The sequence below is a fragment of the Hemitrygon akajei genome, chromosome 7 (genome assembly GCF_048418815.1).
Source record: "Hemitrygon akajei chromosome 7, sHemAka1.3, whole genome shotgun sequence".
Classification (NCBI taxonomy): Eukaryota; Metazoa; Chordata; class Chondrichthyes; order Myliobatiformes; family Dasyatidae; genus Hemitrygon; species Hemitrygon akajei.
Window position 1 is genome coordinate 125,350,269 of NC_133130.1, and position 27,919 is coordinate 125,378,187.

General features: G+C 43.1%; 1 protein-coding gene across 14 annotated transcripts in view; it reads right to left on the reverse strand.

Moving 5' to 3' along the window:
• Nucleotides 1–27,919, reverse strand: part of arvcfb (ARVCF delta catenin family member b) — a 538,706-nt gene that overhangs the window by 146,813 nt on the left and 363,974 nt on the right. For all 14 annotated transcript variants that reach the window (XR_012099693.1, XM_073051890.1, XM_073051882.1 and 11 more), the window contains one exon: nucleotides 24,011–24,510. Coding sequence is in view for 13 of the 14 variants with exons in the window: in XM_073051890.1 (XP_072907991.1) it covers nucleotides 24,011–24,510 (500 nt within the window). In the remaining variant the exon portion in view is untranslated. The remainder of the gene's footprint in view (nucleotides 1–24,010; nucleotides 24,511–27,919) is intronic.

Here is a 27,919-nt window from a genome sequence, read left to right on the forward strand (position 1 = left end):
GCTTAGAAAAATAGAGAGCTATGGGTAAGCCTAGGTAGTTCTAAGGTAAGGACATGTTTGGCACAGCATTGTGGGCCGAAGGACCTGTATTGTGCTGTAGGTTTTCTATGTTTCTATGCCTCTCAATCTTATAAACCTCTATCAGATCTCCCCTCAGCCTCTGCTGCTCCAAAGAAAACAAGTTTATCCAGCCTCTCATGACAGCATCTTGGTAAACTGCACACTCTCCAAAGCATCAACATCCTTCCTCTAGTTGAGCGACTGGAACTGTACACAATCCTCCAGATGTGGCCTAACTCGAGTTTTATAAAGTTGCAACATAACCTCTTGAATCATCGAACAATGCAGCACAGAAAACTATTATTCAGTTCACTGTGAGTGTGCCAGTTCTGCAATTAGTATATAATTTACCACAGTCCCAACTCCAAACCCCCTGCCCTTTCCTAGAAATCTCAGATGCAATTGCACAACTCATCTACAACCAAATGACTGAATCATATCAAAATTCTATGCTTAACATTTATCTAAATGACTGAAGCAGCTGTAAAGATCTACAAGCACATTCAGAACATGTTCTACTTCAGTGTTCATTCCCTGGTTACCATTACCACATTGCCAATTCTTCTCAAAGGGATCCTCAGCGATCGGTTTCTCACAGATCTTTTTACATCAATGATGAAATGTCTCATGCAAAATGCAAGACCTGCTAGCTGCCCTAGTTTAAGCAACACTTAGACTGACAGATATTCATAACTCCCAAGGATCACATCTCCGGTGTTTCAAATGGAAAAAAAAAGTCATTTTATTCCAATTAGAATACAACAAGAATAAATTAAAGGCTCAGGATTTCAAGGAACAAATTACGAACAGGTAGCAGAAGTGTTCCTTTGTATGCTTATTGATCAAAAGGCTAAAAGTACGTTAAGATGGATTGTTAAGCCCAGAGTTGTACACTTCTTTTATATGTTTTAAGGAATGAATCAGTATCCTAATCAGAATCAGGTTTAATATCACCAGCACACATTGTGAAATTTGTGGTCTGCAGCAGCAGTACAATGCAATGTATAATAGAGGAAAATAAACTAAATAGTGCAAAAACAGTAATTTTTTAAAAAGTGAGATCGTGTTCATAGGTTCAATGTTTATTCATAAATCAGATGGTAGAGGGGAAGAAACTGATCCTGAATCATTGAGTGTCTCTCTTCAGGCTTCTGTATCTCCTACCATACAGTAACATTGAGAAGATCAAAACAGAACAGTAACTTCATTCAACTTAATTTAACTATGCCTGCCAAACACATCAAACATTCAGTGATTTAGCCTTCGGTCTTGTGCCAATTCAGAAAATGGATATTGGGATCCTGAATGGATTTTATTACCAGCTTCTTTGTTGTAGAATTCTTCATTCAGCACATTCACTCGATCTGCCATAAAGACAGAATTTCCCAGTCTGGTGGTTACTCATTTCAATTCAATTTCCCATTTCTATTCTAATATATCGGTCCATGGACTCCTCTACTGCCCTGATAGGTCACACTCAGGTTGGGGGAGCAACACATCACATTCCATCTGGGTAGCCTCCAACCTGGTGGCATGAACTTCAATTTTTTTCAACTTCTAGTAATTTTTCCCACCACCCTCGCAATCCTCTTTTCCAACCCCCAATTCTGGTTTCCCTCTCACTCCTCATCTCCACCAGCCCATCACCTTCCTCTGGTACCCCTCCTCCTTCCCTTTCTCCCATGGTCCACCATCCTCTCCTATCATATTCCTTCTTCTTCTTCAGCTCTTAACCTCTTCCACCTATCACCTCCCAGCTTCTCACTTCATTCATCTCCCTCACCCACCACCATCCTCCTCACTGTTCTCACATATCACCTGCCAACTTGTATCCTTGCCCTTCCCCCACTTTCTTACTCTGGCTTCAACCACTTCTTTTCCAGTCCCGATGAAGGACCTCTGCCTGAAATGTCGACTGTTCATTTTCCTTCATAAATGCTGCGTGACCTGCTGCATATACTCAAAATATTAAATAGTTAAATTAAATAAGTAGTGCAAAAATAGAAAAGAAAATAATAGTGGGGTAGTGCTCATGGGTTCAAAACCCATTCAGTAATCAGATAGCAGAGGGAAAGAAGCTATTCCGGATTCATTAATTGTGTGTTTTCAGGCATCTGTACCTCCTACTGATGGCAACAATGAGAAGAGGGCATGACATGTGTGATGGTGGTCCTTAATGATAAATGTCACCTTCTTGAGCCAACACTCCTTGAAGATGTCCTGGATACTACGGAGGCCTGTGTCCATGACGGAGCTGACAGATGAAGGAATGTAGGCCAGTTGCAGAATTAGTGTGAGGGCCTAAAATCAAGTACTGAGTACTCTTCAAGATGAATTACTATCACAGCTCCCACAGCTGTGACCAAAGCTTGATAAAGTAATCACTTTTTAAACTAAAACGAGTGCAAAAAACAATTCACATCAAGTTTGGACCACACACACATACAAATCGAGTTACTGGCCGCTTCCAATTTGAGTGAGGTTTAACTGTGATTACCCGTCTGGATTGGAAGCAAATCCAAAATGATACAGCTGATGAATTACACACACAAAATGCCAGAGGAACTCAGCAGGTCAGGCAGCAGCTTTGAAGGGGAATAAACAGACAATGTTTCACGCCAAGACGCATCATCTTCACCGGAAGGGGGCAGAAGCCACAAGAAGATGGTGGGAGTAGGGGAAGTAGTAAGGTGGGGGGTGGGGGGCAGGGATGAAAAAGGACCAAATGTTAGAAACTGATGCACATGTCATCAGGTTGAAGGCTACCCAGATGGAATAGGAAGTGTTGTTCCTTCATCCCAGTTTAGCCTTATCACGGCAGTAGAAAATGAGAACGGAAAGTCGAATTGAAATGGGTTGTCAACAGGAGATCCTGCCCCTTGCTGCAGTTCAAGTGGTCCCCAATCTGCATTGAGTCAAACTGATGTAGAGGAGACTACACCAGGAGTACCGGATATATTAGATGACCCCAGCAGACTCACAGGTGAAATGTCATCTACCTGGAAGGATTGTTTGGAGCCCCCAGTGATTGTGAGGGAGAAGGTTAAGCAACAAGTATAGCACCTGTCCTGCTTGCAGGGGTAAGTGTCAGGAAAGAGATTAGCGGTGAGGTATGTGGTCAAGGGAGTCAGATGGAAAACAATATCTTCGTATAGCAAAGTCAGGGGATGAAGGGAGGGAGAGAAAGTTGTGCTTAGCAGTAAGATCCCATTGGAGCTGGTGGAAGTTATGGAGAATGATGTGCTAGATATTAAGTCTCATGGGTTGGTAGGTTAAAACAAGGGGAACCCTATCCCTGTTTTGGCAGCATAACAATGGGATGAGAGCCAATGCTTGGGAAATGCAACAGATGCAGAAGGTAGTATCATCAGTGGTGGACGAGAAACCCCATTCTTAGAAAAAAAAAGAGAGAACATCTCAGATGCTGTAGAATGGAAAGCCTCATTCTGAGAATGGAGATGGAAGATCTGAGAGAAGGTGATAACATTTTTACAAGTGACAGGGAGGGAACAGGTTTAGTCAAGATAACTGAACATCAGTAGGTTTTTAAAAGATAACAGCAGATGGTCCTTCTCCAGAGATGGAGAAAGTGAGATCTAGGAAATGGAGAGAGGTATCAAAGATTTGTGAGAGTAAGCGTTCGGTACGGGCTAGAAGGGCCGAATTGGCCTGTTTCCGTGCTGTAATTGTCATGTGGTTATATGGTCCAAGTAAAGTTGAGGACAGGATTGAAGCTGGAGGCAAAGTTGAAGAACTCTACATTGGTGCAGGAAGCAGCACCAATGCAGTCATCAATGTAGCATAGAAGTGTTACCAGCGCAGGCTTGGAACATGCACTGTTCTATGTAGCCAACAGAAGGCAGGTATAGCTGGAGCCTGTGGCCACACCTTGGATTTGGAGGAAGTGGGTAGAGCTAAAAGAGAATTTGTTGAGGGTGAGGACCAATTCACCAGACGAGGGTGGTGGTGGTAGAGGAAATCTTTTTAGATCTGTTATCAAGAAAGAAACAGTGACCTTTAAGGACTTCCTGATGGAGAATGGAAGCGTGCAGGGACCGGGTACCTGTAGTGAAAATAAGGTTATCGGAACTAGAGAACTGAAAGTGATTGAAGTGACAGAGAGCACATTAAGTGTCACAGATGTTGGTAGGAAGGGACTGAACTGCAAAAGACAAAACATAGCGAGGTATGCGGACAAAAGTTCATTAGAGCAGGAACAGGCAAAAACAATAGGCTTACCAGAAGAATTTGGTTTGTGGATGATGAATTAATCTGTGTAAGATTCGAGTAGCAGAGGTACTGTATCAAACTCATCAGAACATGTCTGTTGAGGAGATAATCACAACTCCTGTTCTCCCTGCATCAATAAGCACTCATCCAAACACAAGATTTCTAGTTATAGTGCTGTACCTAAGATCACTCACTTTGCATTCAGAAGCCTTATAGCCTGATGCATATTAAATTCACGTTGAGAGCCAACAAGAGCTTGAAAACTGCCAGTAGGAACAAGTTCAGAGCACGATTCCATTCATCAATGAAGCAATGTTGCAATTTTGTATTCATTGCAAGTGGTAAAATAAATTACAAAATTCATGTTTAATAATATTGCCAAGCAAAACTCAGAATTAAATTTATATCTCTAGATCTCACAACTGACAACCCACATCAAAGAAATTCCTTTTATTCCACCTCCTGTCTTCCTGCTCAGACAAACTTATTTTCTCTTTGTCAGTTCTGATCAAGAGTGTTGGATCTGAAAGGACTGTTGGTACTCATTTCAACTCAATTTCCCATTTCTATTCTAACATATCGGTCCATGGACTCCTCTACTGCCGTGATAGGTCACACTCAGGTTGGGGGAGCAACACATCATATTCCATCTGGGTAGCCTCCAACCTGGTGGCATGAACTTCAATTTTTTTCAACTTCCAGTAATTTCTCCCACCACCCTCGCAATCCTCGTTTCCAACCCCCAATTCTGGTTTCCCTCTCACTCCTCTTGTCCCCACCAGCCCATCACCTTCCTCTGGTACCCCTCCTCCTTCCCTTTCTCCCATGGTCCACCATCCTCTCCTATCATATTCCTTCTTCTTCTTCAGCCCTTAACCTCTTCCACCTATCACCTCCCAGCTTCTCACTTCATTCGTCTCCCTCACCCACCACCATCCTCCTCACTGTTCTCACATATCACCTGCCAACTTGTATCCTTGCCCTTCCCCCACTTTCTTACTCTGGCTTCAACCACTTCTTTTCCAGTCCCGATGAAGGACCTCAGCCTGAAATGTTGACTGTTCATTTTCCTTCATAAATGCTGCGTGACCTGCTACATATACTCAATATATACTGTATATACTAAAGTATCTACACAATATTTTAAATAGTTAAATTAAATAAGTAGTGCAAAAATAGAAATAAAAATAATAGTGAGGTAGTGTTCATGGGTTCAAAACCCATTCAATAATCAGATAGCAGAGAGAAAGAAGTTATTCCGGATTCATTAATTGTGTGTTTTCAGGCATCTGTACCTCCTACTGATGGTAACAATGAGAAGAGGGCATGACATGTGTGATGGTGGTCCTTAATGATAAATGTCACCTTCTTGAGCCAACGCTCCTTGAAGATGTCCTGGATACTACGGAGGCTGGTGTCCATGACGGAGCTGACAGATGAAGGAATGTAGGCCGGTTGCAGAATTAGTGTGAGGGCCTAAAATCAAGTACTGAGTACTCTTCAAGATGAATTACTATCACATCTCCCACAGCTGTGACCAAAGCTTGATAAAGTAATCACTTTTTAAACTAAAATGAGTGCAAAAAACAATTCACATCAAGTTTGGACCACACACACATACAAATCGAGTTACTGGCCGCTTCCAATTTGAGTGAGGTTTAACTGTGATTACCCGTCTGGATTGGAAGCAAATCCAAAATGATACAGCTGATGAATTACACACACAAAATGCCGGAGGAACTCAGCAGGTCAGGCAGCAGCTTCGAAGGGGAATAAACAGTCAATATTTCAGGCCAAGATGCATCATCTTCACCGGAAGGGGGCAGAAGCCACAAGAAGATGGTGGGAGTAGGGGAAGTAGTAAGGTGGGGGGTGGGGGGCAGGGATGAAAAAGGACCAAATGTTAGAAACTGATGCACATGTCATCAGGTTGAAGGCTACCCAGATGGAATAGGAAGTGTTGTTCCTTCATCCCAGTTTAGCCTTATCACGGCAGTAGAAAATGAGAACGGAAAGTCGAATTGAAATGGGTTGTCAACAGGAGATCCTGCCCCTTGCTGCAGATAAAGTGGTCCCCAATCTGCATTGAATCAAACTGATGCAGAGGAGACTACATCAGGAGTACTGGATATAGTAGATGATCCCAGCAGACTCACAGGTGAAATGTCATCTACCTGGAAGGATTGTTTGGAGCCCCGAATGATTGTGTGGGAGAAGGTTAGGGAACAAGTTTCACCTATCCTGCTTGCAGGGATAAGTGCCAGGAGGGATAAGGCACTGCTGAGGCCTCACTTGGTGTATTGTGAAAAGTTCTGGGCCCCTTATCTAAGAAAGGATGTGCTGACATTGCAGAGATTCACAAAAATTATTCTAGGTTTGAAAGACATATCATATGAGGAGCATTTGATGGCTCTGGGCCTCTACTCACTGGAATTCAGAAGAATGAGGGATGACCTCATTGAAACCTACCGAATGTTGAAAGGCCTCAACAGAGTTGATGTAGAGAAAATGTTTCCTATGGTGGGGGCGTCTAAGACCAGAGGACACAGCCTCAGGATAGAGGGATGCCCATTTAGAACAGAGATGAGGGGGAGTTTGTTCAGCCAGAAAGTGGTGAATCTGTGGAATTCATTGCCACAGAAGGCTCTGGAGGCCAAGTTATTGGGCATGTTTAAGCCAGAGGTTGATAATTCTTAATTAGTCAGGGCCTGAAGAGAGACGGAGAGAAGGCAGGAGATTTGGGCTGACTGGGAAAATGAAATGGCAGAGCAGACTGAATGAGCTATTTAGCCTGATTCTGTTCCTATACTTTATGACCTATGCTTGTATTTCACAAGACTAAAGAGCACTCAGCAGAAATACTCACCACAGAAAGTTTCATTCAAAAATAATGAGCATGCTGGTAAACAGCACAATAGGAAGAAGGACAAGGAAGGAAGATTTTACTCAGCTTATAAATCCCAAAGTCCAAAATCATCAAGTACTGGTATCCTGCAGCCTATCACTCAGTAACCACACCCACAGACAATATCCGCCTTCAAAAAAATTACTGGCTCTGGCTCTCATTTGCAAGCAGCATCTTAAAAAGACAGCTGGAAATCGTTCATCAAGATGACATTTGAAGACAACTAGTCTATTTCAGCCACATTGCAGCATTAATCCATTTACTGTTGGGGGAAACCACATATATATGCGGAAGGACATCTTTTAAAACTTCGCTATCGTTGTCCTTTAAAGGACAAATTCAACCAACAAAGCTAAAAATAATTTTGTAAACCATTTTATTGAATTCTCAAAAACATTTCCATCAGTCACAAGGTGAGCATAAAATCCAGCATCAGATCTTGCCAAGCAGCAATGTTACAGTTTCAGGACAGGACAAGATTGCGGTGGATTACAGCAATATCACATTGAAATGATAAATCCGTACTAATCCTTAGGTTTTTGCAATTCTGCAAAGGGAAACTAATCATTACTGAGAGAGATGCTCAGCATCACTCATTGTCTAATATGCCATGCTTGAAAATTTTCATTTGAAAGTTAAAGATGCTATTTGTAATATAAATGAGCAATACTTAGGAGATATCTGGCAAATTACTGAGGACTTGGGCAGCTCATATCATTGAAACCTTGTCTTACAATAACCCTACAGCCTTCTGAGGGCAACATGGGGCATAGCCTATGCACCAGTCAAAGCAGCTGAGCCTTTGTAAGAGCTTTTAATTAAAGAAACATAAAATCATAGAAAACCTACAGCACAATACAGGCCCCTCGGCCCACAATGTTGTGCTGAACATGTATTTACTTTAGAAATTACCTAGGGTTACCCATAGCCCTCTATTTTTCTAAGCTCCATGTATCATTAACTGATCTGGAAATCTATTAATATTATTTTAAAATGAATATTAAAAATAAGTGCATTGAACCGAGGTGAAAACTCAAGTAACTGAGTGTTGGAGCAGTGTCACGGCTTTCTGTCACTGACCTCTGTACTTGAACGATCTCCCTTGTTGGGGGGAGGAGGGGCAGGAAGAGGTGATGGATACACTCCTGTCTGTAACTCTATAAAGAATTTGCCTTTCAGCGACTGAACATGAGCAACTCATGGCAAACTCAGGTCAATCCCTTCTGGTGAGATTCTGCTGGCGTGACACGAGATTAACCAAAACGGTCAACAATGGGTAAATTCTGCAAGGGAGTATGAAATACAATTCTGCTTGAAACCAAAATAAACAACAGTTTTCCATCAGCTCCTAAAATCTCAAATGCACAGGTACTGATTTCCATTATGCCAATGATCTGTTTGAAATTACTTTTAAGTCATTCATCAACCTCCCTGTAATAAAGCGGATCAGCTTGGTAAGGATAATACAGACAACCTAAGCAGTTTTGCTAAACTATTGAGTTTAGAGACTTTACAACATTCAGATTCAGATTTATTTAATCGTTTGTACATCAAAACATAACAGTGAAATGTATGTTACTTTCAGAAGGAGAATCAGGTTTGATAACACTGGCACGTATCATGAGATTTATTATCTTTGTGGCAGCAGTAGAAAGCATACTGCATGTACACATATATATTCACTAAATACTTAAATTCAATAAGTAGTGCAAAAATAAAAATAAGAAAGTAGTGAGGTAGTGTTCATGGGTTCAATGTCCATTCAGAAATCTGATGGCATAAAAGAAGCTGTTCTTGAATTGTCGAGTCCGTGTGTGTTTTCACATTTCTTTGCCTCCCTCCTGATGGTAGCAGTGAGAATCAGGCATGTTGTGGGCATTGGAGGACTTTGATGATGTACACCGCATCTCTAAAAATTTGCGAGTGTCTTTGGTGACGTACCAAATCTTCTCAAACGCCTAATGAAGTATAACTGCTGTTGTGTGTGGCTGCATCAAGGTGTTGGGTCCAGGTTCGACCCTCAGAGATATTGACATTCAGGAGCTTGAAATGATGGCACTGTGGCGACCCACTTCCTAGCGCACTCGAACCGGCTCACAAATAGCCAGCGCGCAGGCACAAAGGCCAGGTCCGCAACAAAGGGAAAAAAGCCTGCGGGGGTTTGTGAGTACGTGTCCCTTAGAGCATCCGCGCCTGGGGAGGGCGGGATGAGGGAGGCTTTAAAGCAAGGCTGTGAAGTTCGAATAAAATCATCTTTAATTGCAGTTTACCGACTCCGTGTCGTTATTTTAGCGCTGCGTGTAGCACACCGCTACAGCACGCCTTTTGCAGCAGCCTCTCTAGGTCCAACAAATGCTGCTAATGGTGTGTCCTAAACTTATTTTTTGTGATTGCAAGACCTAGATAGACATTGGTAATATAAAATACCCGCAGGTCCGGTTCATTGATTCATTTGCAAATCTGACGGCGGGGGAACTGCGTGACCTTGGTTGTTGCACAGACCAGGACCTCAGGCCAGTGCATTCCCTGTTACAGCCACCCAGAGAGAAGGTGCTGGAGGTGGTGTGGAAGGGGAGAGCAGTGTGGTGGGGGCACTGTAAATATCATCTGTGCTGGGTTGAGACTGGTCCCTCCCACAGGTACAGCTTTCCCATGTTCACTCCCAGGAAGAAAAGCTGACCCAGTGCAAGACAAACTGATTTGCCTTCGTCTGAGATGAGGAACTGCTGCACACTTGTTCATGCAGAAACATGGCTCCAGGACAACACCCCATATAACCATATAACCATATAACAATCACAGCACGGAAACAGGCCATTCCGGCCCTCCTAGTCCGTGCCGAACTCTTAGTTCCCACCTACCCGCACTCAGCCCATAACCCTCCACTCCTTTCCTGTCCATATACCTATCCAATTTTACCTTAAATGACACAACTGAACTGGCCTCTACTACTTCTACAGGAAGCTCATTCCACACAGCTATCACTCTCTGAGTAAAGAAATACCCCCTCGTGTTTCCCTTAAACTTTTGCCCCCTAACTCTCAAATCATGTCCTCTCGTTTGAATCTCCCCTACTCTCAATGGAAACAGCCTATTCACGTCAACTCTATCTATCCCTCTCAACATTTTAAATACCTCCATCAAATCCCCCCTCAACCTTCTACGCTCCAATGAATAGAGACCTAACTTGTTCAACCTTTCTCTGTAACTTAAGTGCTGAAACCCAGGTAACATCCTAGTAAATCGTCTCTGCACTCTCTCTAATTTATTGATATCTTTCCTATAATTCGGTGACCAGAACTGTACACAATATTCCAAATTTGGCCTTACCAATGCCTTGTACAATTTTAACATTACATCCCAACTTCTGTACTCAATGCTCTGATTTATAAAGGCCAGCGTTCCAAAAGCCTTCTTCACCACCCTATCTACATGAGACTCCACCTTCAGGGAACTATGCACTGTTATTCCTAGATCTCTCTGTTCCACTGCATTCCTCAATGCCCTACCATTTACCCTGTATGTTCTATTTGGATTATTCCTGCCAAAATGTAGAACCTCACACTTCTCAGTATTAAACTCCATCTGCCAACGTTCAGCCCATTCTTCTAACCGGCATAAATCTCCCTGCAAGCTTTGAAAACCCACCTCATTATCCACAACACCTCCTACCTTAGTATCATCAGCATACTTACTAATCCAATTTACCACCCCATCATCCAGATCATTTATGTATATTACAAATAACATTGGGCCCAAAACAGATCCCTGAGGCACCCCGCTAGTCACCGGCCTCCATCCCGATAAACAATTATCCACCACTACTCTCTGGCATCTCCCATCTAGCCACTGTTGAATCCATTTTATTACTCCAGCATTAATACCTAACGACTGAACCTTCTTAACTAACCTTCCATGTGGAACTTTGTCAAAGGCCTTGCTGAAGTCCATATAGACAACATCCACTGCCTTACCCTCGTCAACATTCCTCATAACTACTTCAAAAAATTCAATAAGGTTTGTCAAACATGACCTTCCACGCACAAATCCATGCTGGCTACTCCTAATCAGATCCTGTCTATCCAGATAATTATAAATACTATCTCTAAGAATACTTTCCATTAATTTACCCACCACTGATATCAAACTGACAGGTCTATAATTGCCAGGCTTACTTCTAGAACCCTTTTTAAACAATGGAACCACATGAGAAATACGCCAATCCTCCGGCACAATCCCCGTTTCTAATGACATCTGAAAGATCTCCGTCAGAGCTCCTGCTATCTCTACACAAACTTCCCTCAAGGTCCTGGGGAATATCCGGTCAGGATCCGGAGATTTATCCACTTTTAAATTTCTTAAAAGCGCCAGTACTTCCACCTCTTTAATTGTCATAGGTTCCATAACTTCCTTACTTGTTTCCCACACCTTACACCATTCAATATCCTTCTCCTTAGTGAATACCGAAGAGAAGAAATCGTTCAAAATCTCTCCCATCTCCCTCGGCTCCACACATAGCTGACCACCCTGATTCTCTAAGGGACCAATTTTATCCCTCACTATCCTCTTGCTTTTAATATAACTGTAGAAGCCTTTCGGATTTACTTCCACCTTATTTGCCAAACCAAACTCGTAACTTCTTTTAGCTTTTCTAATCTGTTTCTTAAGTTTCCTTTTACATTCTTTATATTCCTCGAGCAATTCCTTTACTCCATGCTGCCTATATCTATTGTAGACATCCCTCTTTTTTCGAACCAAGTTTCTAATATCCCTTGAAAACCATGGCGCTTTCAAACCTTTAACCTTTCCTTTCAACCGAACAGGAACATAAAGATTCTGTACCCTCATAATTTCACCCTTAAATGACCTCCATTTCTCTATTACATCCTTCCCATAAAACAACTTGACCCAATCCACTCTCTCTAAATCCCTGCGCATCTCCTCAAAGTTAGCCTTTCTCCAATCAAAAATCTCAACTCTAGGTCCAGTCCTGTCCTTCTCCATAATTATATTGAAGCTAATGCTATTGTGATCACTGGACCCGAAGTGCTCCCCAACACATACATCTGTCAGCTGACCTATCGCATTCCCTAACAGGAGATCCAACACTGCCCCATCTCTAGTCGGTACTTCTATGTATTGTTGCAAAAAGCTATCCTGCACACATTTCACAAACTCTAAACCATCCAGCCCTTTTACAGAATGAGCTTCCCAATCTATGTGTGGAAAATTAAAATCTCCCACAATCACCACCTTGTGTTTACTACAAATATCTGCTATCTCCTTACACATTTGCTCTTCCAACTCACGCTCCCCATTAGGTGGCCTATAATACACTCCTATCAGTGTTACTATACCTTTCCCATTCCTCAATTCCACCCAAATAGCCTCCCTAGAGGAGCTCTGTAATCTATCCTTCCAAAGCACCGCCATAAGATTTTCTCGGACAAGCAATGCAACACCTCCTCCTCTATCACACCTGAAGCAACTAAATCCAGGAATATTTAGTTGCCAATCACACCCTTCCTGCAACCATGTTTCACTAATAGCTACAACATCATAATTCCAGGTATCAATCCACACTTTAAGCTCACCCACCTTTCTTACAATGCTCCTAGCATTAAAATAGATACATTTAAGATACTCTCCACCTCCTCCTCTCTTTTCATCCCTAGCAATGCATTCAAATTTATTATCCTTTTCTTTCTTCTCCCCTACAACTTCGGGCTGAGCGCATCCCTTCTCCATCACCTGCCTTTCCTCCCTCACACACTGTCTACTTACTTGCTCTACTGGTGAACTAACCTCCTCTCCCATAGTTTCCTCAAATTGATTTCCGCCCCCCCATCTTACTAGTTTAAAGTCTGCCCCGTAGCCCTAGCAAACCTCCCCGCTAGGATATTGGTCCCCCCAGGATTCAAGTGTAACCCGTCCTTCTTGAACAGGTCACGCCTGCCCCAGAAGAGGTCCCAATGATCCAGAAACTTGAATCCCTGCCCCCTGCTCCAATCCCTCAACCACGCATTCATCCTCCACCTAATTCCATTCCTACTCTCACTGTCGCGTGGCACAGGCAGTAATCCTGAGATTACTACCTTTGCGGTCCTTCTTCTTAACTGCCTTCCTAACTCCCTATACTCTCGTTTCAGGACCTCTTCCCCTTTCCTACCTATGTCATTGGTACCTACATGTACCACGACCTCTGGCTCCTCACCCTCCCACTTCAGGATATCTTGGACGCGATCAGAAACGTCCTGGACCCTGGCACCAGGGAGGCAAACTACCATCCGGGACTCCCGATCACCTGCACAGAACCACCTGTCTGAACCCCTGACTATCGAGTCCCCTATTACTATGGTCCTCTTTCTTCTATCCCTACCCTTCTGAGCTACAGGGCCGTCCTCTGTGCCAGAGGCCCGGCCACTGTCACTTCCTCCAGGTAGGCTGTCCCCCCCAACAGTGCTCAAACATGAGTACTTATTGTCAAGGGGTACAGCCACTGGGGTACTCTCTAGTACCTGCCCCTTCCCCTTCCTGACCGTGACCCACCTATCTGCCTCCCGTGGCCCCGGAGTGACCACCTGCCTGTAACTCCTCTCTATCACCTCCTCACTCTCCCTGACCAGGCGAAGGTCATCGAGCTGCAGCTCCAGTTCCCTAATTCGGTCCCTCAGGAGCTGCAGTTCGGCGCACCTGGCGCAGATGTGGACGTCCGGGAGGCTCGGAGACTCCAGGATCTCCCACATCCGACACCAAGAACACCCATATGCCATCAATCCCTGGCTATTCCACTCAAGAACTTGTGCAAATATTTTTGTGACTGTATGTACTGTATCTTGCACCTTGGCCCTGAAGGAACAGTGTTTTGCTTAACTGTATACATGTGTATTATTGAATAACAATTGAACCATATATCTGCATGGTACGGAAACAGCAAAACCCTTGAAAGGAAAATCCTACAAAAATTAATAGATATTGCCCAGTCTATCATGGTAAAGCCCTCCCCAACATTCAGCACATCTACACGTAATGCTGTCACAGGGAAGCAACATCCATCATCAGGGATCCCCACCACCCAGGTCATGCTCTCTTCTCACTGCTGCCATGAGGAAGAAGGTACAGAAGCCTCAGGACTCACACCACCACATTCAGAAATAGTTATTACCCCTCAACCGTCAGGCTCTTGGACCAGAGGGGAAAACTTCACTTGCCCCATCACTGAAATGTGCCCACAACCTCTTCACATTATTTCAAAATTTATTGCTTATTTATTATTATTTCTTTGTTTTTGTATTTGCACATTTATTATCTTCTGCACTTTGGTTGAACGTCCAAGTTGAGCGGTCTTTCATTGATTCTGTTTATGATTTATTGAGCTTGCCCATAGGAAAAAGTATCTCAGGGCTGTACATGGTGACACATATATACACTTTGATAATAAATTTACATTGATCTTTAAACTTCAACTTGAAATACAACCAACATGCCCAAGGATACACTGGGGGCAGTTTGCAAGTTTCTTATTCCTCCATTGTCAATTCAGATACACAGTGGTCCACATCAATCACACAGCATATAGTCGGCCCTCCATATCTGCGAGGGATTGGTTCCGGGACCCCTTGCAGATACCAAAATTCGTGGATGCTCAAGTCCCTTATTTAACCTGTCTCAATGCGGTGGACATTAGGACCCAGCGGCAGAAATCTGAATCCGCAGTGTTTCTGTTCACGAAAATAATCACGATAATGATTGAAAATAAAATGGAAATAATAAAGCAATTGGAAAGAGGTGAAACGCCATCGGTCATTGGAAAAGTGTTAGGCTACGTCGGTCAATGATCGGAACAATTTTAAAAGATAAAGTGAGAAAGGCCCTGCCCCGATGAAAGCTACAATTATTACTAAGCAACGCAAGTCCCAAGTCCCAAGAACTTCCATTCCCGAGCCCGGTGCTGAAACATGCGTTCTTAAGTGTTTTATATGCATAGAAAGGTAAAATATATACTATATACGAATGCAAACGTTTGACTAACTGATGCTAAATAATACCAGATGTACCTGTTTCGACTTACTTAGTAAGAACTTCCAATTTTTTTTGATCCTGATCCATGATAACCCACGCACATCCTCCTGTATACTTTAAATCATCCCTAGGTTACCTATAATACCTAATACAATGTAAAAGCTACGTAAAATAATTGTTATACTGTGGCGACCCACTTTCTGCGCAGGCGAACCGGCTCACAAATAGCCAGCGCGCGGGGGGAGACTTTGGTAATGCACCTCTGACGTAATTTCTGCCCGGAGTGGGTGGGCGCTAGGGATTAAATGCCAGCGCCGCGAAGTTTGAATAAACTAGTCTCGAAACGACTTACCGACTGCGTGTCCGTTATTTCAGCGCTGTGTGTAGCACATCGCTACAATACTGCATTGTTTAAGGAATAATGACAAGAAAAAAAAGTCTATACACGCTCAAATAACAAGTGCTGGAAGAGCACTTCTGGGTTTTTGCGATTCGCGGTTGGTTGAATTGGCGCATGCGGAATTCGCAGATAAGGAGGGCCGACCGTAACTAGTACATTGGCAAATATAAACAACAATTTTGCATACTGGGTCCCTAATTAAGCACGCAAGGTCAGGAAATCAGCATGCAAAATGGTCGTCCTGTTTGATTCACCCGTTTCATTGCTGCTGGGTAGTGTTCATGAGGGGAAGACATAAGCAGAGTTAACAACCGATCTCAGTCTACGATTGCACTGAAGTGCACAACCCTTCTAAGAAGCACCACACCTGTTTTAATACTACTGAGGTAGTTCACAAGAAAAACAAATACTGCAGAATTACAAGCTATACTCAAGAAGTCTCAAGAGCACACTAGATAGATAGATAGATAGATAGATACTTTATTCATCCCCATGGGGAAATTCAACATTTTTTCCAATGTCCCATACACTTATTGTAGCAAAACTAATTACATACAATACTTAACTCAGTAAAAATATGATATGCATCTAAAATCACCCTCTCAAAAAGCATTAATAATAGCTCTTAAAAAGTTCTTAAGTAGTTTACTTAAATACATTGAGTCCTAACCCCGGCACTTTAACATATCTTACTCCTGGCGGTTGAATTGTAAAGCCGAATGGCATTGGGGAGTATTGATCTCTTCATCCTGTCTGAGGAGCATTGCATCGATAGCAACCTGTCGCTGAAACTGCTTCTCTGTCTCTGAATGGTGCTATGTAGAGGATGTTCAGGGTTTTCCATAATTGACCGTAGCCTACTCAGCACCCTTCGCTCTGCTACCGATGTTATACTCTCCAGTACTTTGCCCACGACAGAGCCCGCCTTCCTTATCAGCTTATTAAGACGTGAGGCGTCCCTCTTCTTAATGCTGCCTCCCCAACACGCCACCACAAAGAAGAGGGCGCTCTCCACAACTGACCTATAGAACATCTTCAGCATCTCACTACAGACATTGAATGACGCCAACCTTCTAAGGAAGTACAGTCGACTCTGTGCCTTCCTGCACAAGGCATCTGTGTTGGCAGTCCAGTCTAGCTTCTCGTCTAACTGTACTCCCAGATACTTGTAGGTCTTAACCTGCTCCACATTCTCCATTAATGATCACTGGCTCCATATGAGGCCTAGATCTCCTAAAGTCCACCACCATCTCCTTGGTCTTGGTGATATTGAGACGCAGGTAGTTTGAGTTGCACCATATCACAAAGTCCTGTATCAGTTTCCTATACTCTTCCTCCTGTCCATTCCTGACACACCCCACTATGGCCGTGTCATCAGCGAACTTCTGCACATGGCAGGACTCCGAGTTATATTGGAAGTCTGATGTGTACAGGGTGAACAGGACCGGAGAGAGTACGGTTCCCTGCGGTGCTCCTGTGCTGCTGACCACCGTGTCAGACCTACAGTCTCCCAACCGCACATACTGAGGTCTATCTGTCAAGTAGTCCACTATCCAATCCACCATGTGAGAGTCGACTCCCATCTCCGTTAGTTTGTGCCTTAAGATCTTGGGCTGGATGGTGTTAAAGGCACTAGAGAAGTCCAGGAATGTAATCCTCACAGCACCACTGACCCCATCCAGGTAAGAGAGGGATTTGTGCAGCAAATACGTGATAGCATCCTCCACTCCCACCTTCTCCTTATACGCAAACTGAAAAGGATCCCGGGCGTGCCTGGTTTGTGCCCTCAGATTCTGTATTATCAGCCGCTCCATGGTCTTCATCACGTGCGACGTCAAGGCAACAGGTCTGAAGTCATTCAACTCCTTTGGTTGTGGTTTCTTCGGTACAGGGACAATACAGGATGTTTTCCACTGTCTGGGTACTCTTCTCTGCTCCAGGCTCATGTTGAAGATGCGCTGTAGTGGTTCTCCCAGCTCAGTTGCACAGGCCCTCAGTAATCGTGGGGAAAAACAAAGAGAAAATCTACAGATGCTGGAAATCAAAGTAATACACAAAATGCTGGAGGAACTCAGTAGGCCAGGCAGCACCTATGGAGAAGAGTGACCAGTCGATGTTTCAGACCAAAACCCTTAGTCAGAATTCAAGAGAACTCCAGCTCTCTTCAAAGTGCAGTACTCTTATTTTACTGAGTGCAAACACAGCAATTTCATTCCAGCAGGTAGGAACTTGCTCCAGATTGAGTGAATTACCATGCCAGAGGAACATCAATGCACACTTTCATTCAGGTCAATTTGATTGACATTTGCTCAGTTACGAATATCGGGAAACCATAAAATAGGGGAGTTAAAACAGTTAAGAGGATACTTAGTCAAAGAAAACTACAGCACAGAAACAGGCCCTAGGATGCCATAGGTTGCCTCCCACAGGGTCTGAAGAAACACTTTGTCAGGCCCTGGGGATTTGTCAGCCCTAATTTACTTCAAGACACCTCCTCCTCTGTAATCGGTAGCGAGTCCTTGATCTCACTGCTGCTTTGCCTCATTACTACAGACTCTGTGGTCATCTCTCAAGCAAATACAAGTGCAAAAACTCCATCTGAGATCTCCTTCATCCCTTCTGGCTCCATGCATGGATTACCACCTGATCTTCCAGAGGAGAAATTTGTCCTTTACAAATACAAATGAAACTTTTCATCTAACAATGTACATTTGAGGACAGCATGGATTCAGATGACACATAGGCACAGAAGCAGTCACTTGCAGTAAAAGATCCCGCTCTTCAGAATTTTAATACCTTAGTTTACTTCCCAAATGTTGAAAAACCTGTTGCCTATAGAACTTCTATAGAATACCAACTGTATTTTCAAATGTACTCTTTAAGTGAGCCATTTCAAGGCTGCCTTCTAATCATCTGAGGATGCTCACATTAATTGAAAAGCATTTCATGCCATGGATACAGTTTTGCAATAGGCATCACATCTTTGGAGACATTCCAAATGCATTAAACTTTAGAAATATGCCCTAAATAGACTACCCAAATCCTATAGTACATGTCAGTCCCAGAAAAGCAACTCAACAACAAACAATGAAATGCACAGCAGACAATTTTGGAAAACATTTAATTGGGGCAGGGGAAATATGATGCAATTAGGCAGGAATTAGGAGCAGATGTTCTCAGAGAAATGCACAGCAGAAATGTAGCAAATATTCAGGAAACATTTGCATGGCATTCTACATAGGTATGTTCCATTGAGGCAAGGAAAGGATGGTCGGGTAAAAGAACCATGCTGTACAAAGGATGTAGAAAATCTAGTTAAGAAAAGAAAAGCTTATGAAAGGTTGAAGAAACTAGGTACTGTTGGAGCTCTGGAAAATTACAGGAGTGCCAGGAAGGAGCTCCAGAATGAAATTAGGAGACTAGAAGGGGCTAAGGAGAAGGCCTTGGCGAACAAGAGGAAGGAAAACCCCAAGGCATTCTACACATATGTGAAGAGCAAGAGGATGAGCCATGTGAGAATAGGACCAATCAGGAGTAATAGTGGAAACACGTGCATGGAGCTAGAGGAGGGAAGAAGAGGTACAGTACTTAATAAGTACTTTGCTTCAGTATTTACCAGTGAAAAGGACCATGGCAATTGTGGGGATGACTTACAGCAGACTGAAAGGCTTGAGTGTATAGACATTAAGAAAGAGGATGTGCTAGAGTTTTTGGAAGGTATTAAGTTAGATAAGTCGCCAGGACTGGACGAGATACCGTGAGAAGCAAGGAAGGAGATTGCTGAGCCTCTGTCGATGATCATCAATAGGGACAGCAGAGATACCAGAGGATTGGAAGATTGCAAATGTTGTTCCCTTGTTCAAGAAAGAAAGTAGAGATAACCCAGGAAATTATAGACCAGTGAGTCTTATTTCAGTGGTGGACAAGTTGTTGGAGAAGATTCTGAGAGGCAGGATTTACAAGCATTTGGAGAGACATAATCTGATCAGGGATAGTCAGCATGGCTTTGTTGAGGGCCTTACAAACCTGAATGAATTCTTTGAGGATGCAATAAAACACATTGATGATGGTAGAACTGTGGATATAGATTTCAGTAAGGCATTTGGTAAGGTTCCCCATGCGAGGCTCATTCAGAAAGTAATGAGGCATGGGATCCAAGGAGACCTTGCTTTGTGGATCCAGAACTGGCTTGACCACAGAAGGGAAAGGGTGGTTGTGGATGGTTCGTGTTCTGCATGGTGGATGGTGACGAGTGGTGTCCGCAGGGATCTGCTCTGGGACCCCGCTTCTTGGTGATTTTTATAAATGACCTGGATGAGGAAGTAGAAGGGTAGGTTAGTAAGTTTGCTAATAACACAGAGGTCAGGGGTGTTGTGGATAGTCTGGAGGGTTGCCAGAGGTTGCAGCGTGACATCGACAGGATGCAGAACTGGGCTAAGAAGTGGCAGATGGAGTTTGACGCAGATAAGTGTGAAGTGGTTTATTTTGGTAGGTCAAATTTGAAGACAGAATATAGTATTAATGGTAAGACTCTTGGCAGTTTGGAGGTTATACAAGATCTTGGGGTCCACGTTCACAGGACACTCAAAGCTGCTGAGCAGGTTGACAGTGTTCTTAAGGTGGCGAATGGTGTTGACCTTCATTAACAATGGGATTGAGTTCAAGAGCCTTCAGGTAATGTTACAGCTAACGTAAATTCCGCTGCATAAGCTGAGAATTTGGCCCTAAATTTTGGTCCTAAAGTTAGGAGGTTGGCTTATACAGAGGGTGCCAACTTTGGAAAAACGAATACATGGAAGACAGGTCATATTTATTGGCTGTTTTTGAGTCAAATTTATTCCACTGTCGATGCATGAACTCTTTGAATGGTTTGTTTAAACTCACATCTAGTGGCTGGAGCACGGACATCAAACCACCGGGAATGACTGCAATGTCCGTATTTTCAGCTTTCAATGCTGCTTTTGTCTCACCTGACAAGTGCGTTTTAAACATGTCCCAGATAAGTAGCAACTTTTCCTTCCTGAAACCTTCGGAACGTCAACACCACACCTCTTTAACCCACTTCAAGCAACTGGCTTCGTCCATCCAAGCAGTAGCGTTCTTGAATGTAAACAACACCCTGTGGGAATTTTCTGAACAATCTTTGTTTTTTTGCCTCAACACAAGATCACACCTATTCATAAATCGGGTGCACCAACTTTGCGTAGCTTTGAAATTTTCGCTGACTTCACGGTGTTTTTCGGCCCATTTCAACGCTTGAACTCGAATCATTTCGCTGGTAACAATGTATCCAGACAATCGCTGGTGATTCACCCACTCTAAAACTTTTTCTTCAGGTTCTGACCGCTGGCATGTTTTTCTGCGGTTTGCACATTTCATCTTCGGCATTTCCCTCAGCGTGTCCTCTGCCTTTCTCCACTCTCTCACTTGTTTCTCGTTTACACTAAACTTCTTAGCAGCTGCAGAATTATTTGTTCCTTTAGCAAAATCAACAACCTTCAGCTTGAAGCCAGCATCATATCGTATTTGTTTTAATTTTTTGTACATGGTGGTCGCAAACTCAATACTGAGTACACGTACTGATCCCGCCACCCCGTGTTATGTTTTAACGAGATTACGATGGGCACTAAATGGTTTCACAGGGGTTACATTTCAGAGGATTCGTTACCATTGGGAACCTAATCCAAAACTTCCCTCCCTGATTTATTTATTAAGAATTTGCGTGTAACGCTCTACAATGTGTAGTCCTGTTTTCTTATCAGGTACTGGTTCACAAAATTTCCAGGTTCCAGATCCCGCAAAGCTGAGTACCGGCATGTGAGATCTTGTGACCTTTTCCAGTTAAATCAAAAACCTCTACAAAAGGGGTCGGCTTATACACCAGAATTTACAGTATATATGACCTTAGTTAGACCCCACTAGGAGTACTGTGCTTAGTTCTGGTCACCTCACTACAGGAAGGATGTGTATACTACAGAGAGTACAGAGGAGATTTACAAGGCTGGTGCCTCGATTAGAGAGCATGCCTTATGTGAACAGGTTGAGTGAACTTGGCCTTTTCTCCTTGATGCGACGGAGGATAAGAGGTGACCTGATAGTGGTGTATGAGATGCATTTGATAGCCAGAAGCTTTTTCCCAAAGCTGCAATGCCTAAAATGAGGGGGCATAGTTTTAAGGTGCTTGAAAGTTGGTACAAGGGGAATGTCAGAGGTAAGTTTTTTCACACAGAGAGTGGTAGGTGTTTGGAATGCACTGCCAGCGAAAGTGGTAGAGGTGGATACAATAGGGTCTTTTAAGAGACTCTTAGATAGGTACGTGGAGCTTAGACAAATACAGGGCAATGCTGTAGGGAAACTCTAGGCAGCTTCTAGAGTAGGTTACATGGTCAGCACATCATTGTGGGCCAAAGGGCCTATAATGTGCTGTAGATTTCTATGTTCTATGAAATCTACCTGTGCTGTTGACGGTATACATGAAGCATCGGACTCAGTACTGCTGTGGAAAGTAAGGTGGGGCCAGAATTCTGATGAAGTGCCTCTGCCCGAAATAAGACCATAAGATCTAGAAGCAGAATTGGGCCCATCAAGACTGCTCTGCCATTTCATTGTGGCTAATCCATTTTCCCTCTCATTCCCAATTTCCTGCCTTCATGCCCATCTAATCAAGAATCTATCAACTGCCTTAAATATACCCAATGACTCGGCCTCCATAGCCCCGTGGCAACAAATTCCACAGATTCACCACTCTGGCTAAAGAAATTCTTCCTCATCTCCATGCTAAAAGGACACCCCTCTATTCTGAGGCTACCTCCTCTGCTCTTCGACTCCCCTACCATAAGAATTATCCCCTCAACATCCACTCTATCGAGGCTTTTCAATAAGGTCACCTCCTCATTCTTCTGAATTCCAGTGAGTAGAGGCCCAGAGCCATCAAACACTCCTCATAGGACAAGCCTTTCAATCACCAAATCATTTTTGTGAACTCCTTTGAACCGTTTCGAATGTCAGCATATCCTTTCTTAGATAAGAGTCCACAATACTCCACAAATGTCGGCTCTTTATACCTCTCCATAGATACTATCTAACCTGCTGAGCTCCTCTGTGGAAATCTTAGAAATCTTAAATATAAGACATAGAAATGTAATATCGATGAGAAAAGACTGTTCCTTCAACCAAAGACTGAGAAGAAACATTTCAACAGCTTTCCTCATTCTCCTTCTCTCCTTCAATGTAATCAAGCATCACCAGTAATCTCTCCCTATGTGGTCAGGAAAAAGTGACTTCAGGTCATGGCCTTGTAAAGACTTGGCTTTTCATATCTGCCAGTTGGCAAAGAGCCACACACAGCATGTAAACGCTTGAGCCTTAACAATAAACTGTATCATTTCCAACTTTGAACAAGCTCTCTGAAAATTCTCTAGCAGATGGGGACTGCTAAAGTGTATGGTTGGCAATGAAAACAATTTACAGAAAACTACCAGCTGGGAACATTTGAGAATGACGTACAAGCACTATTGCTCCTAGGCTGCGCAGTAACTGAAATGCTCCCGCGCAGCTGGAATTTCCTTCTTTATAATGTTAATAGAAGTCTGAAATCTGTTAATATAATTGTGACATACTCTATAACTGTATTAACAAATATAGTCCATACATTTTCCAAATAAAAAATATACTACAACCTTTACTTTGAAACATTTTAAAGTTTCAACAATGTACATTGTCAGTGTTTCAAATTACAACAGCCACAAATTATAACAACAAACACAGAATGGAAGTCGGTAGCTCATTGTTAATAAACTGTCAGCCTGCTAGACACCAACACCACCTAGTCAAAACATTTTACTTCTGCCATTCTGTCAGTCACTTTGACTACCTGACATTGTTGATATGTGTTGTGAGGTGTGGTTTGTGTTCTTTTCAAAAATTTTTAAAATTAAAGAATTGTTAGAACAAGGCAAAATTCATTTCTATAAAATTGTCTGCATGTGTGTATTTTATTAAAATTATGACTTACCTTGATAAATTTTCACAGTATTTATTGGTAATGGATTTGTAATACAGATAAGAAAAAGTTTACAAAACATAAAAGATTTTCTTTGTTGTACATAAGGGTACATCACTATACCTTTCAATGAATAAAATCAAAAATATGTGATTTTTCGATTTTCATTCTAAATATTCATAGTATGCATGCTACAAAAAAAAACATTTAAAGTGCCCTACAGGCTATGCAAAAATGTCCTGCTCAGATCAATGGTTGGTCTGTGCAGCTGTAAAGAGGGAATGTTGCATACAAGGCCAAACTGTTAGACACAGCCAATGCTATGTAAGTTCAACCTTTCAAATGCAGGAATTAATCTCAATTTTCTAGAGTGAATGCTTGCTCTACTCACCTGTAATTAGTTCTCTAACTTCCATGTCATTGGTCTTCCGTAGCAAACGAACCAGTGCAGGAATTCCATCACAGTTCTTGATTGCCACTTTGCTGTCATGATCCTTGCCATAAGATATATTTCTCAGAGCACCGCAGGCCCGACGATGGACATCTGGCTTTGGGTGATCCAGAAGTCCCACTAGAATAGGAATGCCTTTCAGCTGTCTTACTTCCTTCTTTATTTTGTCATTTTCATAGCACAGATGCTGCAGGTAGGCTGCGGCATTCGATTTAACGGGGTCGAGGTGATGGCTGAGCATTGCAATAACCTCCGGCAGATCCGGATCACGCCACCGGGGATCTTTCCGGATGCTGTCTATTGAAGGTGAGCGCCTCCCAAGCCGGTCGAGGCTGGCCATGCTGCCCCTTTCAGGCTGAGCGAGTGGTGCATTGTACACTCCCGTCAAGTACGGCATCCGATCTTCAATGATTTCTGCTTCAATCGGGTCTTCATAGCCTCTGAAATAGAACCAGAAAGATGAACCACTGTGCAAAGAACCTTTCTGCCAACCTCAACTGAAGAACAGTCCATTATTTTGCAATTACTATCAGACGAAACACATAGTTCATAAAACAAAATATGGAATTGGTACAGAATTTAGGGCAGCATTGTAGCATAGAAGTCAGCAAGCCGGGTTCAATTCTACCACTGTCTGTAAGGAGGATGCAAGTTCTTCCTGTGACCATGTATATATCCCTCCAGATGCTCTGCTTTTCTCCCACATTCCAAAGATGCATGGATTAGTAGGTTAATAGGCCGCATGGGTACTATTGGGTGTTGAGGGCTCATTGGGTCAGAAGCGCTTGTTACCGTGCTGAATCAGGCAACACGGTAGAGCAGCGGTTAGCACAACACTTTACAGTACAGGCGATCAAGGTTCAATTCCCACCACTGCCTGTAGGAAGTTTGTGTGTTCTCCCCGTGACCACGAGGGTTTCTTCTGGATGCTCCAGTTTCCTCCAGCAGTGCAAAGTACCAGTTGGTAGGTTAATTGGTCATTGTAAATTGTCCTGTGATTAGGCTAGGGGTAAATTGGGGTGGCTGAGTGGCGTGGCTGAAAGGACTGAAAGGGCCTGCTCTTTGCTGTGTACATCTATTGATAGATAGAGGAATAGAGATTGATAGACACAGATAGACAGACGTAGAAATAGACAGGTATATTGATAAACAGAGACAGATAGACTGACAGATATAGAAAAACAGAGATGGCCAGACAGAAAGACAGAGGGAGATGAATAAAATTGGGGAAAGCAGGAAACAGGATCAACACTTAAGTGACAGGTTAAAGCAGACCAACCAGTATTATCAACAAAATGGTTTATTGACCTTGATATGCCATACACACTTGAAGTGTAGTGAGAACCTTTCGATGCATTCAGGCACATTGTGATTTATGGAATGTTTACTGTCTTGACTCAAATGCTATTTACAAAATAATTTTCAGACTCCTCCTTATCTGTTACCAGGTTTGATGAAATATACATTCTGTTTCCTTAAAACTGTATTCAACACTCCATAACAGTGAGAGATGAACTGTTTGAAGGATGAGGACACAACTTGTGCTTATCCTTCAGAGTCAGAATTAGGATCAGAAGTGGAGAGAGTGAACAATTTCAAGTTCTTGGCTGTCACTATTTCTGAGGCCAACTTGGAACCAATATATTGATTATTGATGCAACTACAAAGCAGGTACAACAGTGGCTATATTTCATTAGGCATTTGAGGAGATTTTGTACGTCACCAAATACACTTGCAAATTTCTACTGATGTACAGCAGAGAGCATTCACCGTCTGGTATCAGGTGAAGGGGTGTACTGTACAGGATCGAAGTAAGTCACAGAAAGTTGTAAACTCTCAGCTCTATTATGGGCACTAGCCTCTACAGCATCGAGGACATGTTCAAGAAGCAATGCCTCAAAAAGGAGGTGCCCGTCATTAAGGACCCCCTCCAATCACCCAGGACATGCCCTCTTCTCATTGCTACCATCAGGAAGGAAGTACAGAAGCCTGAAAGCACATACTCAATGATTCAGGGACAGCTCCTTCCCATCTGCAATCAAATTTCTGAATGGACATTGAACCTATGAACACTACCTCACTACTTTCTTAATTAAACACACACACATACAAATAAATACAAGCACAAATGCACACCTGTATATACACGAACACACACTCGTGCACACTGAGGCTCACACACTCAGGCTCGCACGTGCGCACACTCTCACTCGTGTATACATTCACTCTCACATGCTCATTTACACATACACACTTACTTTTTTTCTCACCCCTTATGGGTGGTTTGCACGTGTATTTTCCCTCAATCTCAGGTCCTCTACCAGAGGCCTAGGAACTTGAGGGTTTGGCACAATGTCCTAGTACTACGCTCTTCTGGTCCGAGATCTCAGGTGTTGTTCCCGGGATTTGTTGGAGCCTCTCTCCCAGTCCAGGTGTCACAACTCCAAGTGCTCCCATCACCACTGGGATTACTCTGACTTTAACCTCCCACATCCTTTCTATCTGCTCTTTCAAGCCCCGGTATTTCTCCAGCTTCCCATATTCTTTCTTTTTGACGTTACTGTCATTTGGGATTGCCACGTCTATTACTATTGCTTTCTTCTGTTTCCTGTCCAGTATTACTATGTCTGGTTGGCTGGCCAGTACCTGCTTATCAGTCTGTATTTGGAAGTCCCGCAGGATCTGAGCTCTGTCGTTCTCCATACCTTCTCGGGTGTTTCTTGTCTGGATTCCAGTGAGTAGAGTGAGCAATCCATACTCAGCACAGATGTTCCTGTATGTAATTCCTGCAACCTGATTGTGCCATTCAGTGTGTGCTGTCCCTGCCTGCACATTGCACCCAGCTACTATGTGCTGGATAGTTTCAGCAAATTCCTTGCACAGTCTTGCCTGGTGTGACAGACCCCTGCTCGTATTGCTCTTCCACTGAGTGCCTGTTCTTGTGCAGCCATGAGCACAGCCTCTGTGTTGTGCCTCAGCCCTGTCATTTCCAGCCATTGGTAGCACTTTCTTATGTCAGCCACCTCTGATATCTGGCAATGGTTCATCCTGTGCAGTGGCTTGTCCTGGCCATGACCTGTGGTCCTCCGGCTCTGCTTCACCCACTTCCATGTCCCTGCCTGCTGTCTGAGGTATTCTCCAAGCAGGTCGGCCTTAGGGACCACCTTCCTGACATACACATGGAGGTTTTGCATTTATTCCAGGACTGTGGCCTCTGTACATATATACACATACACGCGCACACAAAACAAATTTCATGACATATGCCACTGATATTAAACCTGATTCTGATTCTCTTGTGGCAATGTTATCCCAAAGTACAAGGTTTTGTCCAACTCCCTCCACTCTTTCTCAATGAATAATCTTAGCTCTAGCTCAGAATAAATTTTGACCACATGAAATTTACAAAACCTTTAATCTGTACTAAAGTCAAGTGCAGTCCTTTAATTGAACCCGAAGAGGCAAGATTTTAATTCACTACTATAACCATATAATGATTACAGCACGGAAACAGGCCATCTTGGCCCTTCTAGTCCGTGCCAAACGCTTACTCTCACCTAGTCCCACCGACCTGCACTCAGCCCATAACCCTCCATTCCTTTCCTGTCCATATACCTATCCAATTTTACTTTAAATGACAAACCTGCCTCTACCACTTCTACTGGAAGCTCGTTCCACAGTTACCACTCTCTGAGTAAAGAAGCTCCCCCTTGTGTTACCCTTAAACTTTTGCCCTCTAACTCTCAACTCATGTCCTCTTGTTTGAATCTCCCCTACTCTCAATGGAAAAAGCCTATCCACGTCAACTCTATCTATCCCCCTCATAATTTTAAATACCTCTATCAAGTC